Source organism: Theobroma umbraticum, unplaced genomic scaffold (genome assembly GCF_002168275.2).
Source record: "Theobroma umbraticum cultivar Fairchild unplaced genomic scaffold, ASM216827v3 scaffold_12.1, whole genome shotgun sequence".
NCBI lineage: Eukaryota > Viridiplantae > Streptophyta > Magnoliopsida > Malvales > Malvaceae > Theobroma > Theobroma umbraticum.
In genome coordinates, this window is record NW_018397269.1 from 545,514 (window position 1) to 562,373 (window position 16,860).

Below are 16,860 nucleotides of genomic sequence, written 5' to 3' on the forward strand. Positions count from 1 at the left end.
AGCTGTTTTAAACTTTTATTAAGTTAGTTGATTCAAGTAAGTTTAAGGCTTAAATATGTTTTCTCTCTTTTTTGTCATCTTTTGTAAATGCTGTATATGTATAAACTAATAATTTCAGTATTGTACCCTATGAGGGAAATTATTCAATGAGAATAGTCAAATATTCTCTCACCTTTCTCTTTTGCGCCGCCTTTGCTTTATTCCATTTTTGACACAATACAAATACCTTATGAAGATTAAGGTATAACCTCTCTATCTTTTAAAGGTTTAGATGGAACTTCTAACATTAATTTTTGAAAACTAAGTTATAACGTCTCTCTCTCTCAAAGATTTGGGTATTTGATAATCTATACAAGTAAGAAAACCTTTAGGTAGATATTTTCGATTATGTACAAGATAATATCAAAGATAATTACAATGAAGGTTCAAATGATGTGAAAAACTTGATATGAAAACCTTGAAAGAATGTGAAGAATGTTTACTCGCATTGTATGTCTTGATTCTGCTCTTATTCTTCTGCGAAGAGGCCCCAAAGAATGTTTGCTCACCATGATCTCAATTATTTTGTATTTTGATCTCATTGGAAACATCAAAGCTTTTTATATCTAATAATTTGACAAAATTTGAATGTTCCTTTCAAAATAAGAGATAGTAGGAATTCTCCCAAGTTTTGTATAAGGGTACAAATATCAGCAGGATCACTTCTATGTGCTCAAATCAAGTGTCCTTATATAGGACAATCTCACAATCAAGTTGAGATTAAGTTCAACTTGATTCTAAGCAAGCAGGAAGTTTCGAATATAACATGACGCTTTTATACAAAACAAAATAAAGGGAAAAAGGGAGTTGTTTGCCAAAAAAAAAAAAGAAGACTTGCTTTCTCCTTTTTTTCTTGATCAAAAATGTGTCTTAAGCCAAAATAAATAAATAAATACAATCTTGCAGATCTCAACTTGCACTTGGATTTTTCGTTAAAAGTCAGCAAATGTCATGCAAAGTGAGTATAAATAAATAAAGAGAGAAAAGTTGCAATTAAGATACTGTTGGCCTCTTTTAAATAAGTGCATAGAACATCTTGGACCACAAGAAGTCACTATATTAATCTGCCCACCTATTTTCTGCAGTGTTTTTCATAACTAATATAAGCTCAAAAGGAAGAACCAGCAGATTAAGGCTGTCAGTAGATATCCCATGGATGTTGGCACTTGAAATCCATCTTGACAAGTACTAGAATATAACTCTTTGACAACTTGATTTTAGTGAAACTTTTCATTATCCACAACTGAATCAAATATTGACCCATCAATTTTTCATTTCTGCCAAGAAATGGCAAAGAAACTAAATAAACATCAGACTACATTCAAGTACAGTAGATCTATTTGAAAGCCAGATTATTCATCAGCTATTCTTGCAAAATAGGAATTGATGTTGAAATTCTGTTTCACCAATTTGTTGAGCAACAGTGACTGCACACTATTGATTATGTGAACCAGAAGCCTCTGCTACTGAAAACCAGACACTAATTAGGGTCAGAAACTGTTTATTTAGAATTATTTTGGGTGATGTGTGTAACTGAAGTGGTTGTTGAGTCATCAACTCCATAAACAATCTTTACTAATTAGAGACATGGAGAAAAGGCATCTAGTGCCAAACCTCCCCCCTCCATTCCTTACGTCAGAAGGCTCTATTGGTTCAAGAGCATTTTGAGTAAAAACCCAATTCTACATGAACTTTGCTTGGAAATAACACACCCCCACTTTAAAGATTGACTTTCTTGAATGCCCATTTTTCCCCTTTGCTTTCTTTAGCCAAAACATTTCCCCCATTAAAATAATTATACTCCCCACAACACAAACTCTATCTCTCTCACTGATGTAAGCAGAATTCGATCTGAAAATGATTATCCACAACACAATTTGCATTCCCTGTTCATGTATGTGCGTGTGCAATCATGCATGTGAGTAAACATGATCTAGGTACCACATCTATAAGTGCACAAATTTATGTATATTTAGCGTCTGATATGCGCTCATCTATGCAAAAATATGGACATGATCTGCATGATATTCAAGAGGTCTAAGCTTTAAGTAACTTTCACACTGGTGCTCTTATTTGCCAAGAGTGGGACCATCTCAACCTTTTCCCACGCTATAAGAACCTCCCCTCCTTGAGCTTCCTTTCCCCTTCCAAACAAGAGCTTAGGTAATTCATCTTCTCCTCCAAGATTTAGCCCCCTTTTTTTCCTGGTCCAAGACATGCAGCCTAGTGAGGTTTCAGGACTCCACTATCTATTTCCTTCCAATCCAACCCCATATTCAGCGCATTTTGGCATGAATCATAGCAACACACCCACATTTGAGTTGAACAGATTCTCAAATCCCCTGTATAATTTCTATATCCCTCCTCAATTTCACGAAATCAATCCCCATTCATCATGTGTTAGCAGCAACTCGACTTCGGATGAAGCAGATGAGCAACAACTAAGTCTCATCAACGAGAGGAAGCAAAGGAGGATGATATCTAATAGGGAGTCTGCACGTAGATCACGTATGCGCAAACAAAGGCACTTGGATGAGCTCTGGTCACAGGTAGTTTGGCTCCGGAATGAGAACCACCAGCTTATAGATAAGCTGAACCATGTTTCAGAGAGCCATGACAAGGTTCTTCAAGAAAATGCCCAGCTCAAAGAGGAAGCCTCTGAACTTCGTCAGATGCTCTCTGACATGCAATTGAGTAGCCCTTACTCAACCTTGAGAGACCTGGAAGATATCGCCCTGGAACATGGTTTATCTGAAAACTGAGTCCTAAACCTGTTCATCACAAATTTTATTTAAAAGCTAGGCCAAGACAGAGGCAACGGTCCTATTTTTCCGTTTTCCCTTTTGGTTCTTCTGATAGGCGGAAGTCAACCGGTCTGTGCCTAGCTTTAAGATGTATGAGATTTAAGGAAATGAGAATAACATGTTTTGGGAAATTTCATTTAAATCCTCGATTATAGTCTTTTTGATCTCTAGCTACGCTTCCCCCACTCCCCTTCCCCCGGCCCAGCTTTCCTGTTGGTTTTAATCTCTCCCAAGTTTAAATTATATTTCCTATAAGTCTCAATATATAAGAATTGAAATATGTTGATTGTTGTTTTTCAGGTCGGTTTTTATATTCATGTCGTCTCTCTCCACCTATTACCTATTACTAGTTATATTAACAGCTCATATGTAGCAAGATACATGACAAATGTTGCTCCAGTAACCGATAAAAATATACCAGAAAAAAGCTTGATAAATATATGCAGGGGAAGCAAAATTCTATGCGCTATAATATTACACGGGAGTACTAGCTCCATCAGGTTTACTGCATAAGGAGACATGAGTGGCATCAGGTGGGGGGAGAGTAGGACATGACATAGAAAGAAAAGGTCGTGCGGTGGGGGTTGGTTCATAATACAGAGGCTACCTTAAAAAGTAAGACTGAGATTTCCAATTAATACCATGCACTGTTCAATTTAATTTCTCACCTGTAGTTTTCACAGGTACAACACACCTTGTATTTTTTGGCCCTACATCATAAACTGCATCTCTTCCTCTACAACACGTTATTGCTACAACAAGACATGGTTTCTTCTCTCTGATTTTTTTTCAACTTTTCTTGAAGATTCATCAAAGTCTTGTTTTTGGACGTCTTGCAACATCTGCAGATATTTTTATTAAAACCATGATTCAAGTTATAAAATCTTCATGCATCGAGTTTCATCTCCTCATGATCATGTCTAGATACAATTGTATATTAATTTGATTCCCATCAAGATTTATGCAATTGCGAAGACAAGAGTTCACTTTAGCCACCAATATCCCAAGTTTGTACAACCACTGTTCTAGTCAGGCGGTAAGATGCTAATTCACATTGATGGGGAATTGCGATCCCGAGTCCTATTGCTTGAAAGAAAAAAACCCAAAAGTTCATCCCTGCACTACCTTTTTCACCCCTTGTTTTTGTTGCTTTTTCTTTTTCTCGTTTGTTTTAGTATTGTTCCCTTTTGTTTATCAGACCGAGAAAACACGCTCTAGCAGAACACAAGGAAGGAGTTCTAACAGAAACTTACAATCTGAAAAGATTAAAGATCATTATGAATGAGTTTCCAATTAATGCACAAAAATATCCAGTCCCAAAATTTGTCTTCTGTTCTACATCGTCCAAATACATAATTAGCATAAAGAAGTCACCACAGGCTTGTTGCCTCAAAGGTATTCAGGGAGGAAAACAAGGTTATCCATAATAATTTGGAGGCTTCAGAATGCAACAGATGATGAAATGGAGACAAATAAGTTCTCTTCTCCTTTGTTCAGAATTCATATAATATCACAAGAACTACTAAGGTTGCATTTGGTTTTAGTTTACTGTTGAGAAATGGTGTTGCAGCTAGCTGAGTTTGGCAGCAAGGCTGAAGACAGATCAATAAGGTACCGTTTTTGCACTGAGGGAGGAGCATGTCGTTTGAAGCATTGTTTATTGTCGTTTTGGTCTCAAGTTATATTTACCAAGTGTCTTATTCACTTTATTTTTGTTACTGTTGCAATTTACTATTTCCCCAATTGTTAGGGATTTCATTGTCATTTTTTCTTTCAAATTAGGCTGTTTCTCTTGGTTGCTTAGTGTCTGTTATTGTGTCAAGGTATCTATCACAGATCCCTATGCGCCTGGAATATAGGAATACCAGCTCAGGTGTCTGTACAGCTGGTTCTTGCAAAAGTTTTCTTTTTCATCACCGATATTCTATACACTTGGCTAATGCTTAATGAAATGTGTCCTTCATTTTTCTCCCAATTCTTTTCTGTTCGTCTTTATTCTCTAGAAATTACTCAACTTTAAACATGGTATCAGTGCAGTATAACAGGTATTAAGGGATTGCTTCTTCCTATTTTAATTTAACCTCTCTTACCTGTTCATCCTTCTATCATATACTCTTTTCCTATGGCAACAGTCAGGTTTAACACATCAGCTCCACCAGTCTTCATCGGTGAGAATTATGCCATCTGGTCCGTAAAGATGAAGTCCTATCTCAAAGCATACTGCCTCTAGGATGTTATGGAGATTAGAGAAGAACCAGTACAAAGGCATGCTAATCTCACTCTAGCTTAGATTCAACAATTTGAAAAAGAAAAAGCTAAAAGGGATAAAGCTCCATCCTACTTACAATTTATAGTTTTAGATGAAATTTTTGCTAAGATTATGCATATAGATAATCCAAAGGATGCTTGGGATCATTTAAAGGATGAGTTTTTTGGTAGTGATAGGACTAGACAAATTCAATCTTTGAAACTTATGTAGTCAATTTGAGATACTTAGGATGGAGGATGATGAAGCCATTATGGAGTTTTCTAGAAAAATGATAACTTTAGTAAATCAACTGAGGCTGTTGGGAAAGGTAATTACTAAGGAGAGATTGATACACAAAGTGCTTGTAAGTTTTCCAAAAAAAAAAAATAGGTGCAAAGTTTTTTCTTTAAAAGATTCTGAAGACATTGCACAGCTCACCTTGAAAGAGCTAGTAAATGCTCTAGCGGGTCTTGAACAAAAAAGGGCATTTAGATAGAAAAATGTAGTTGATAATGCCTTGGTTGCTCAAACAAGAAATCTCAGGGTTAGTAGTAGTAGCACAAGGAAAAATGAAGCTGATAAGAAGGACAAGGATAAGAAATAGCTTATGGTAAATCTAGAAAATAGAAGTAGAAGTATCAACCTTGTCCTCACTGTAAGAAAACCACACATTCTACAAAAAATTTTTGGTACAAACCCAAAGTAAAATGCAAGGCCTGTAACCAACTTGGTCAAGTTGAAAAGGAATGTAAGAACAAAGGTCCTAAGGTTAATGAGAAAGCTGCAGTTGTTGAGTAGGTTGCAGAATATGATGAGGTCTTGTTTATGGATCGAGAAGTAGGTGAATCAGTCAAGAAAAGTTTGTGGTTGATTGATAGTGCTTGCTCAAATCACTTAACTGGTAATGAGAGTCAATTTGCTACACTTGAGAAGAGTTATAAGTCCAGAGTTGAGATTGGTCAAGGAAAGTTTCTGAAGATACTTGGTACAGGTACTATTGTTGTTGAAACACTGTTAGGTAACAAGTATATTTCAAATGTCTTTTTTATTCCTGAGGCTAACCAAAATCTGTTTAGTGTTGGACAACTTATTGAAAGTCACTATGTTCTCTTATTCAAAGACAAATATTGCACAGTGTTTGATCCTAAAGGCAATGAAATGCTTACAGTTGAGATGAGGAACAAATGCTATCCAATTCATTAGAAGAATATCGAATAAAAGGCCTATATTAGTGCCGTTAATGACTTAGAACTATGGAACAGAAGGTTAGGGCATGTACACTACAAGTCCTTATAGGAAATGGCTACTCAAGAGATGGTTGAGTGCCTACCTAAGATTACCAAGCTTGACTATTTGTGCGGTACTTGTCAATTTGGGAAATGGAGCAGAGTTTCATTTCCAAAGAATATGAAATGGAAAGCCACCAAGGTGCTACAATTGGTTCATATTGACTTAAGGAGACTTATGAAAATGCTCTTTCTTCCAAGAAGTAAGGTAGCATTTGGTGTGAGGGAAGTGGAAACACATTCTCTATAATGTGTCCAATTAAATTAAATTAAATTGTAGTATTTGTTTTACAACAGATCACTATAATGTAAAATTATAATACAATCATATTACAGCCAAAGAATGTAATGTGAGCGCAATTCAAAACCAATACAATCACATTACATTGCACTTTGTAATCTTTTTAAAGATATTTTTACTTTTCAACTTTATTACTTTGTTAAAAACATTTTGTAATGTTACAATTAAAATAAAAATATTAAAATAAAACATAAAATATAAGAATTAGAAATTAAAATAAAATATAAGAAATTAAAATTTATATAATATAGGTAAAAGAAATTTAAATAAAATATATAATATAAAAAATCATATTAAACAAATAAAAATAAAATATATAAGATTATAATAAGAAAATGAAAATAAAATATATGATATTAAACATATATTTAAGAGATGATATTATATAAAAATTAATAATAAAAAATATAAGTATATTAAATTTACATTTTAATAAATAGATGTAATTTTGAAAATTAACATTACATTTTCAACAAAGTACTTGTAAACCAAATGGTGCAATGTTATCTTTCTTGCATTTTAATTACTGTTTTGCTTATATACCAAACATTGTAATGTTATTTTTCTTGTAATCGCATTGCTTGTAATCACATCACTTGCAATTACATTACTTGTAATCACATTGTATTATTTAGTATTTATTAAATATTGTTGGATTTATTTTTTGAAGGTTAAGTCAGATGCATTGATGAACTTTGTTAAGTTCAGAAGCTTGGTCAAAAATCAAGGAAATACTACCATCAAGACACTCAAGAGTGACAATGATAAGGAGTTCATAGCTTCTGAATTTGAAAAATTTCTATCTCAACTTGGTATTACTCATCAGTTGACAACTACTTATAGCCTTCAGCCAAATGGAGTTTTAAAGAGGAAAAATAAGACTCTGATGGAGATGGGAAGGTGTTTGATGTTTTAAAAAGATTTACTCAAGATTTTCTGGGTAAAAGCTGTTAATACAACTAATTATGTATTGAACAGAACAAAGGCCAAATTTGTTACAGGTAAGACTCCTTTTGAGTGTTGGTTTGGCTTTAAACCTTCAGTATCACATTTGAAGATTTTTTACAATATTTGCTATGTCAAGACTCGAGATGTAAAAAAGATAAAGCTAGATGAGAAGAGTACTGTGACAATTCATATTGGTTACAATGAAGTTATAAAAGGGTATAAGCTATATAATGTGGTAACCAAGAAGAAATTGGTCAGTAGGGATATGAGGTTTGATGAGTATTCAGAGTGATATTGAGAAAAATCAGTTGTTGAAAACACTGAAAACTTAGATCTGATTCATGATGATGACTAGATTGAAGTAGATATTGAATACGAGAGCCTTGCTACCAAGTGCACAAGATCCTTGCAAGATATATTGAATATGTAAGGTGTAATATTTCCATTACTAAACCTACAAGTTACAATGAAGCTACTAGAGATGTTAGATGGGTGCAAGCTATGGAATAGGAGATGCAAATGATTAACAAAAATGGAACTTGGATATTGGTTGATAAACCATCAAATCAGCATATCATTGGAGTTAAGTGGATATACAAGACTAGACCAAATGTTGATTGGTTAGTAAACATGCTAAAAGCAAGGCTAGTAGTAAAGGGTTACTCTCAAATTTATGGAATAGACTATTGGGAGACACTTGTTCTAGTAACAAGGCAGGACCCTATAAGGCTGCTCACTACCTTAGCTCCTCGAGAAAGGTGAAAAATGTACCATTTTGATGTGAAATTTGCTTTCTTGAATGGAAATCTCTCTGAGGATATTTATGTTCAACAACCAGAGGGGTTCATCAAACCAAGGATAAAAAGGAAGGTTTACAAACCGGTGAAGGCCTTGTATGGACTGAAATAGGCTTCAAGGCTTGGTATGACAGAATTGACTCATTTCTCATTATTGAAGGTTTTCAAAAGAGTCAAAATGAGCTTGGTATATGTATGTAGCCATGCAGATTCTGTCAAGGTAATCATCTCCTTGTATGTTGTTGATTTATTGCTTATTTATTCAACTAAAATTGCCTTTCATCAAATCTAACATCCTTATTGATGAAAACTTTCTCTGACTTTACATCATAAATTCTATACCCTTTAGAAGCATCATTATAACCAATAAGGATCCCCAAAACTTAGGATATAATTTTGTTCTCTTTTCATTAAGAATCTTTGCATGGCACACAACACCAAAGGTTTTTAAGTATGAAACACTTGGTTTATGCTTATACCACATTTCAAAATTGTTTTTTTTCCTTTGTCAAAGCCCTTGTATAAACCAAATTCAAGATATGATTGGCTATGTTAACAACCTCTGCCCACAAACTCTTAAGCATAGCTAACTGAATTAGTAAACACTTTGCCATCTCCACTAAGGTCTTATTTTTCCTCTTCGACACTCCATTTTGATAAGCATTTTAGGGTATAGTAAGTTAATGCTTAATTCATTCTTTAGCTAACAACTTTTCAAACTATAATGCAATATATTCAGAACCATTATTAGTTTTTAAGGTCTTAATCCTTTTTTAAGAAAAATTTTCCACAAGAGTTTTGAACTTCAAGAACCAACCTAATGTCTCAGACTTCTGTTTTAGAAAATATACCAAACTAAACCTTGTCAAATCATCAATAAGCATAATAGAATACTTACTAAGATTCAGTGACAAAGTCCTCATGGGTCTACACAAATCAGTATGCACCACGCTAAGTTTCTATTTAGCATTCCAACTCATATGCTTTGGAAAAGACTTCTTGCTTTGCTTTCCAAACTAGCACACTGGACACAGTTTTTCAATTTTGCTAATATCTATTAACCATTCAAGTAATTCATTAGTAAACATTTTATTCAATGACTTGAAGTTAATATGACCAAGCCTCCTACACCATACTTCAATCATATCTTCTTCACCAACAAAAGCTTTATGTTAAGTATTTATTAAGTTCAAAAGGTACCACCTATTCCTCATTACAACAATCAAAATCTCAACTCTAGTAGGACCAAATATAGTGCATAATTCACCCTTGAACAGTAGTGCATAATTTTTCTTAGCTAGTTGACCAGCACTAAGTAAATTTTGATCAATTTCAAGAATTAAAACCACATTAGAAATATTTTTAATACCTGATACAGTCTTGATAGACAGTTCCTTTACCCAAAACCTTTAGATAGACTCTATTTCCAATCTTGATTCGAGTTATGAAACTTCTATCAAGATCTATAAACAACTCTTCTTTAGTTGTAAGATGGTTAGAACAACCACTATTTAACAACCACACATTTCTTTTATCTGAATCACCACTACTCTGGCCATGAATAACATTCGTCATCTTCTTCAATCTTCTCAACCATGGTAGCCTTGTTGTCCTCACCTTTTTTCTTGGGTTTGCAGACTTTTTCCACATTTCTAAGCTAATCACAAGCTTTGCACTTAACATAAAACATGTACCAACAATACTTAGGAGTATGATTAGTTTTCTTAGAATGAGTACATGGAGGACATTTATCCTTCATTTTTCCTTGCTTGCCACCTCCTGCTTTATTGTCTTTGTTCCTGAGCATTTCTAAGCCCTCACCTCTGACCCTTAAGCCTTTGGTTTGAACAACCAAAGCATGTCAATCAGATCTTCAACTTTAAGAGCCCTCCTTTGCTCTTGAGCAATCAAAGCATTAACTAACTCATTTATAGAGATCTTAGTCAGATTTTTGAAATCTTCCAAAGAGGATATTTTGGTTTCAAACCTCTCTGAATTACCAACTAGAATTTTATCCATTACTCTTTTCTTAGAGACTTCTTCCTCCAACATTCTAAGTTAAGTCACAAGTCTTAACAACTTATCATTATTCTCTTCAATATTCTCTTTTTCTCTCATTCTCAGCAATTCAAACTATCTAGAAAGATTTAATACCTGCATCACCTTAGTGTGATCATTCTTTTGGTATTCGTCCTTCACGCTATCCCAAACCTATTTAGGATCTTCATAAATCATAATCTTTGCAAATAGAACCGCAGACAAGACTAACTACAGACATATAAGAGCTTTATAATGTTTTGCTAGTTTTTAAGAATGTTGTTAAATTTAAGCCAACATGAGGTTGACATGCCTCTACATTAGAATTTCCCTAGTCTCAACAACATCCCAAAGGTCGAAGGCCTTGAAATCTGACCTATTTTCACAACCCAAAATTGATAATTGACACCATTAAAGATTGGAGGGGTTGAAGCACTAAAGCCAACATAGCCATATTCAGCTTACACACACTCAAGAATTTTGAAAACTAAGAACTAGAGAACAATTCACATGTCCTTTAAAAACAAGGGCTTTAATACAATGTTGAGTTTTAGAAATATTAGAGAAGGATTTTCTGGGAAAAAGAGAGAATAAACAAGAACATAAGAGAAATTGAAAAATCAAATTTAGGGAAAAGAACAAGCCAATTGCTCATCCATTGTATTTTTGTATTTAAACTATACAATGCATAGATGTAGCCACGAAAAAAATGGAAAACTCTTAAAATGTTGTAGATGAACTAAAAGCTGTGCATTGAGCACTATGTTTTCCAGCAGCTAACAGACTGATAACAAAGAATCAATATATTTCTTTTTGGAAAAAAAGTCCATTTTCTTTTCCGAAAATAAAAGGTTAACTCTCTTTGTTGCTGAAACTTGAGTTGTTCATAGGCTTGAACTTTTAACTATTTTTGCAAAAGCCCTTAACTTCCATCTCTTCTCATGTGTTCAGCCACATTTCCTGTTTGAGGAGCTCTTACACAATCCTACTACACTTAGCTGTAACCGCATTTTGCTTTGTTCATCAACAACACCGTCACAAGTTTTTGCTCTACATTCTGCCTTTTCACTAATATGAGGTTGGATTGCCGTCGATCTTTTGCCTTTATCCACCATTAGAGCTTGTAAATAGCTCTCCTTCTCTCATCCTCCTTACCAGCCACAACATGAAAGCTCTGTTTTTCACTGCCTTCTTGAAGCTGGGTCGGTCCCTCGTGATTCTCCATGCTTTGCCCAAAGGACCGTTTCCTCCGATACGCCTGTCCCGCGTCCAAATGACCTAAATTTACACCGATTTTGTAATCCAGAATCCACATACCGTTTCAGCTCCTCATAGCTTCAGTTGCTTCCCGTTTGGTTGTGTATCTGACAAACCCAATTCTTCTTCCTCTTTGGATCCTTTTTACCGTTATGAACACATCAGCCACTCTACCAAATTGTTAATAGGTACACGTACCCAGCCATTGCCAAGTGATCCTTGGTGGAAGATTATTGATAAAGATGGTCACCACCCGATTACTGTTGCCATGATACCCTTAGCTATCTCTGCTCCTCTTTAGCTCTCACCTCTATTCGTCATCACCTTTGCTTTCTTTCAAGACTAACACCGTTACACCACCTATAGCAAGCAAATTATGTCGAGACTTTTATATGCATTTGACTTGCCTCCTTATCAATCCTATTCTTTTCTTGTTCAGCAAAAGCTTGTTTAGAACTCTCCGTTTGTTTTCATATGTTGGATGGGTTAACATGGCAGAAAATAGGCACCACAAACTGTCCCCTGGTATGCCTGCATTCCAGTATCTTGGGGACTTCTTCCAAACGCCATGATGAAAAAGGCATATTCGTCAGAGAAAACGATTGCTGAAATAATTGATTCTTCAATCGCTTTCATCAGCGCCAGAGTAATTTCCTCTCCCCTTTGGACTTCTTCGAAATCAGCATAAGTTCCAATTCCAAAGCTTGACATAGACAGTAGAGGAAATTGTAGCGAGTGTCTTCACCTCTAAAACTCAAAAAAAACTTCACGTTTTGGCTGATGGGAGGAGACAGAGGCAGAAGCAGAAGCTGTGAAAGAGTTAGCGATAAAAGAAATAGATCGTATGCTTAGTTTGAGAGAGCAAAACAATGAATAGGGGATTTCTGAAGAAGAACTAATTAAACAACAAAACAACTTTAAGTTTGCTTTTAACGCATTTTTTACTTTGGCTTAATCTTCTAAAACACTGCAATAAAGTTAAATTTGGCAATGTGGATGAGAGGATAGCTCTGTTAGAAGAACAGATTGACTCTATTAACAAAATATGGGATACTAGAGATTTAACAGAGAAATAAACTAAGCTGAAAAAAAGTCAGATGCAAGAGCTGGAGAGTTGCCCGACATAGAGAATCATTATGGAGACAAAAATCACGGGTTAGACGGATATCCAAGGGAGATAAAACTACCAAATTTTATCATAGGAAGGCCAAGTAAAAATCACATTAGTGGTGTTTTTAGGGATGGAAAATGGATGGGAGATCTTAAGGAGGTGAAGGAAGCAACTGTTGATTGTAAAACCTAAGAAATTGAAGGAAGCAACTGTTGAATATTTCAAGAAACATTTCGTAAGTCACCCGCAATGCAGACCTCTCTTGTAGACATTGGCGGATCAAGGATTTTGTACAAGCAGTGGTTAAAAATTAATCATATACTATAAAAGATCAGGTTAATGATTCAATTTGAAATAAAAAATTAATCACTTTTGAAATGAAATAAAATTATAACATAAAATTTCATTAACAATTTAAACATAAATTTTCAAATTCACGAATATAGAAATATATAAAGTACAAAGAAAAATAAACGTTAAATCTCACATTAGATAAATTTATAACATAAAATTTCATTAACAATTTAAATATAAGTTTTCAAATTCACTAATATAAATAGATAAAGTAGAAAGAAAAATTAACATTAAATTTTCACATTAAGCAAATTTATAACATAAAATTTTATTAACAATGTAAATATAAGTTTTTAGATTCACCAATATAAATAGAGAAAGTAGAAAGAAAAACTGACATTAGATTTTCAAAAGGGAAAACATGGAAAAAAGGGTAAAAAGGAAAAGAAAAATAATTGAAAAAAAAATTAGGCACATAAAATTTTATTAACAATTTAAATATAAGTTTTCAAATTCACTAATATAAATAGAGAAAGCAAAAAGCAAAATTAACACTAAAATTTGGTAGACAGAGAAAGTAGGAAAAAAAAAGTAACATTAGATTTAAATAATTGGAAATAATTTTGAGCCTAAAAGGGACTGAACTCAGCCTTTAAAAACTGATTTAGATGACTTGCCATTGTTTCAAGCCAATTTATTTGATTTATCTTGAGGTGGTAAAATTATATATTTTAAATATTATAAACCTAAAAACAAAAGAAATTAAAAATTGATGGGTGGGAGCCGCCACCCCTCTCCCTCCGCCCGTTCTTGGGGATCTTGATTTTAACTGGTTAGAGCCATAATTGACAAATGAGCTGGGAGAGCCATCTACGAGAGAGGAATTGACGGCGGCTGTTTGGGATTGTGGTGCATCAAAGGCGCCGGGGCTCCATGGATATAATTTCAACTTCTGCAAAAAGATGTGGCCTTTGCTGGGTGAGAATTTGAAGGATTTCATTTCTGATTTTCATCACTGAGGGAAATTGGAGAATGGCTTAAATTCATCCTTTATAATCCTCATTTGGAAAAATAATTAATAATCCCACCTTTTAAGGAGTTTGGACCCATTAGTTTGATAAATTTCCTTTACAAAATCTTGGCAAAAATACTCGCAAATAGGTGAAATCAGATTGTCAAAGTGTCTCTATGAATGGTATTCTACTTGTCAGAGGTCATCGGCAGCATGTCTAAGAGGGTAGCATTGAAAATCGACTTCAAAAAGACGTATGATTGTCTTGATTGAAATTTCTTGATGACGATTATGAAAAAAAATGGGTTTTAGTGAGAGGTGACCGTTTTGGATTATGGAATGCATATCAATAATCCAGGTTGTAGTATTAATTAACGGATCGATAACAAAAAAATTTGTAACTTTTAAGGGTTTGAGACAAGGTGACTCATTGTCTCTCTTCCACTTTATCATAGTGGTGGAAACACTTCTTGTTCTATTACTCAAAGCCGAATTTGCTCACCTTTTCAGTGGCATCAGAATCTCCTCACCTCGGGACATTATGTCCCTCAAGCTTGAATTACCTCATTTGGTTGCACCTGCTAGGTGAGTGTGGACTGATCAACTACTGAAGCCATTTCTCTCTTTTGCCAATTGACTCACATACATACCAACCGACATGTGCCGAGATATTTGCTTAACATCATGTGGCCTTGAATTTTGAAATACACATTCACATTAAGAACACACCAAGATTCTTGAAGCAACACAAAAGCAGTAAAAATAAGAGGAAGAGAGAGAGCTTGAAAGTAAAGAGTATATATTCTCAACCTTGGTGTGCCTAAGAAATGACAAGATGAAGTATTTATAGGCTTGCTAGGCCTCCTCATCTAGCTATTTACAATTTGAATTCAAAATAAATGATATGGTTAAAGTATTCAAATTTGAATGATTATCCTATCTATAATATTCAAATTTGAATACATCAGCCAATAAAGAGTTTAAATCCATCAGGACTCCCCCAAGGGTGTATTGACACTTCTACCTTGGTACGCACCTGTTTGGGCTGCTGGCTTGCTAGTGTGCCTAGGTTGTCTGGTCTGAACTCTCGGATTCTAACATCATGCACCTGCCTCATTTGCGTTCCATTTGTAGTTTAAATTCTTCTCTGATTATTTATTTCTTGCTTCATTTCTCTCCTACTCTCCTTTGTTAAACTTTTTCAAGAACTTTGTATCCTATAGCATAAGATCAGATGCTTCAACGAAGATTACTGTTGTGTTCTTTGCACTTTCTTTTCTTTACTCTTTGCAAAATTACCTCTATCCTTCTCTTCTCATTGTCTCTAATCACTCTCTTTTCTCTATTTTTTTCTACTCTCTTTCTTAATTGTCTCATCTCACAGAACAACCATGGCCCCGCCACTGCCAGCCCTCTGGCTCCAAACACTATTTGCAATTCAGCATTTGCAGGAGCAGGAGAAGCTTGGACTCTCCTCAAAGCAGTTATCTTGATCTCTCTAAAGATTTTAAAATCCCTGTTTCTTTAGTGAATGATCCGTACGTCCAAACTTTGTACTGGGAAGTTGATGCTGTGCTTCATAGTATCAGGCGTCTTAAGAATCTCAACTCTTCATTCAGGTTATGTCATGTTTGTCGTGTAGGAATTGAATTATATATAGCATTGACTAGGGTTGCAAAAAAATACAAACTTCAATTCTTCCAACTAAGTCCTAACTCCCAACTAAATAATGGCATAAACAACTACTGCTTGCTGATATAAAATGTTCAAATCATTATTTGATAGATCACCAAAGTCCCACAAGTAAAAAGCAAGCTGTTCATTTTTTAATAGCAATTGACATTTTGGCAAGCATCCCTCAAATCATTATTTGATAGATCACCCAAGTCCCACAAGTTAAAAGCAAGCTGATCATTTTTTAATAGCAATTGACATTCTGTCAAGCATCCCTCAAGCTCTACTTGAAAACAAATAACTAGTTCAGCTACTAATGCACATTCAACTTTGCTCTGCGTTTGTTGGTGGGGGGATTGGCAGAGGTTCCTGCTATAGATGCTGATGCTTAATACTGATATTGAACCTATGCTTTATAATGAGAATTTTACATATATTTCTGAAACGTATAGTGGAGTGAGCAGCTTAGAAAGCTATCTATAAGAATTATTGGCTATTTTATATATATCACTATTTAGGTACAAACTACTTAATGGAAATAAAGTTTAAATATCTAATTGATAATTTTTAAATTTCAGATATTAAATCAACAGTTTCACTATAGTTTGGATACTAACTATCTAATTAACCAAGGTGAAAGATGTGAATAAAAAAAAATGCTCAATAATTGACCTGAGTGAGCAATGCAAAACATGCTTGAAAATAAAAATGATACTGATATGAAATATAACTAGAAAGAATTATCAGAAAAAGTATTTAAAGAGAGTAACAAGATTTTATTTTAGTGTCTTTACAAAAGAAGTGAGACAACCCTTTGAACTCTAACCCTAATCTAATTCAATCTAAAGGTTCAATTAACATAATGGATATTTATACATATATTCATAACACTTCTCCTTAAATGTCTATTCTATTAAGAATATGTCTTGTTAAAACCTTATTAAGAAAAAACCTCATGAGAAAAAGTTCAAGGGAAGGAAAAGAATACATAATTATTTTCAAAAATACACTTTTGAAATATTATTTCATTAAAAACCTTATCAAAAAAACCC

The 16,860-nt window shown here is 34.2% G+C and overlaps 1 protein-coding gene across 1 annotated transcript; it reads left to right on the plus strand.

Moving 5' to 3' along the window:
* The first annotated feature begins 2,217 nt into the window (after nucleotides 1-2,217).
* On the plus strand, nucleotides 2,218-2,905 carry LOC110425900 (basic leucine zipper 43-like). The gene has a single exon (XM_021440978.2). The coding sequence runs from the start codon at nucleotides 2,256-2,258 to the stop codon at nucleotides 2,799-2,801; it is 546 nt and encodes a 181-aa protein (XP_021296653.1). The 5' UTR covers nucleotides 2,218-2,255; the 3' UTR covers nucleotides 2,802-2,905.
* The last annotated feature ends 13,955 nt before the right edge of the window (nucleotides 2,906-16,860 follow it).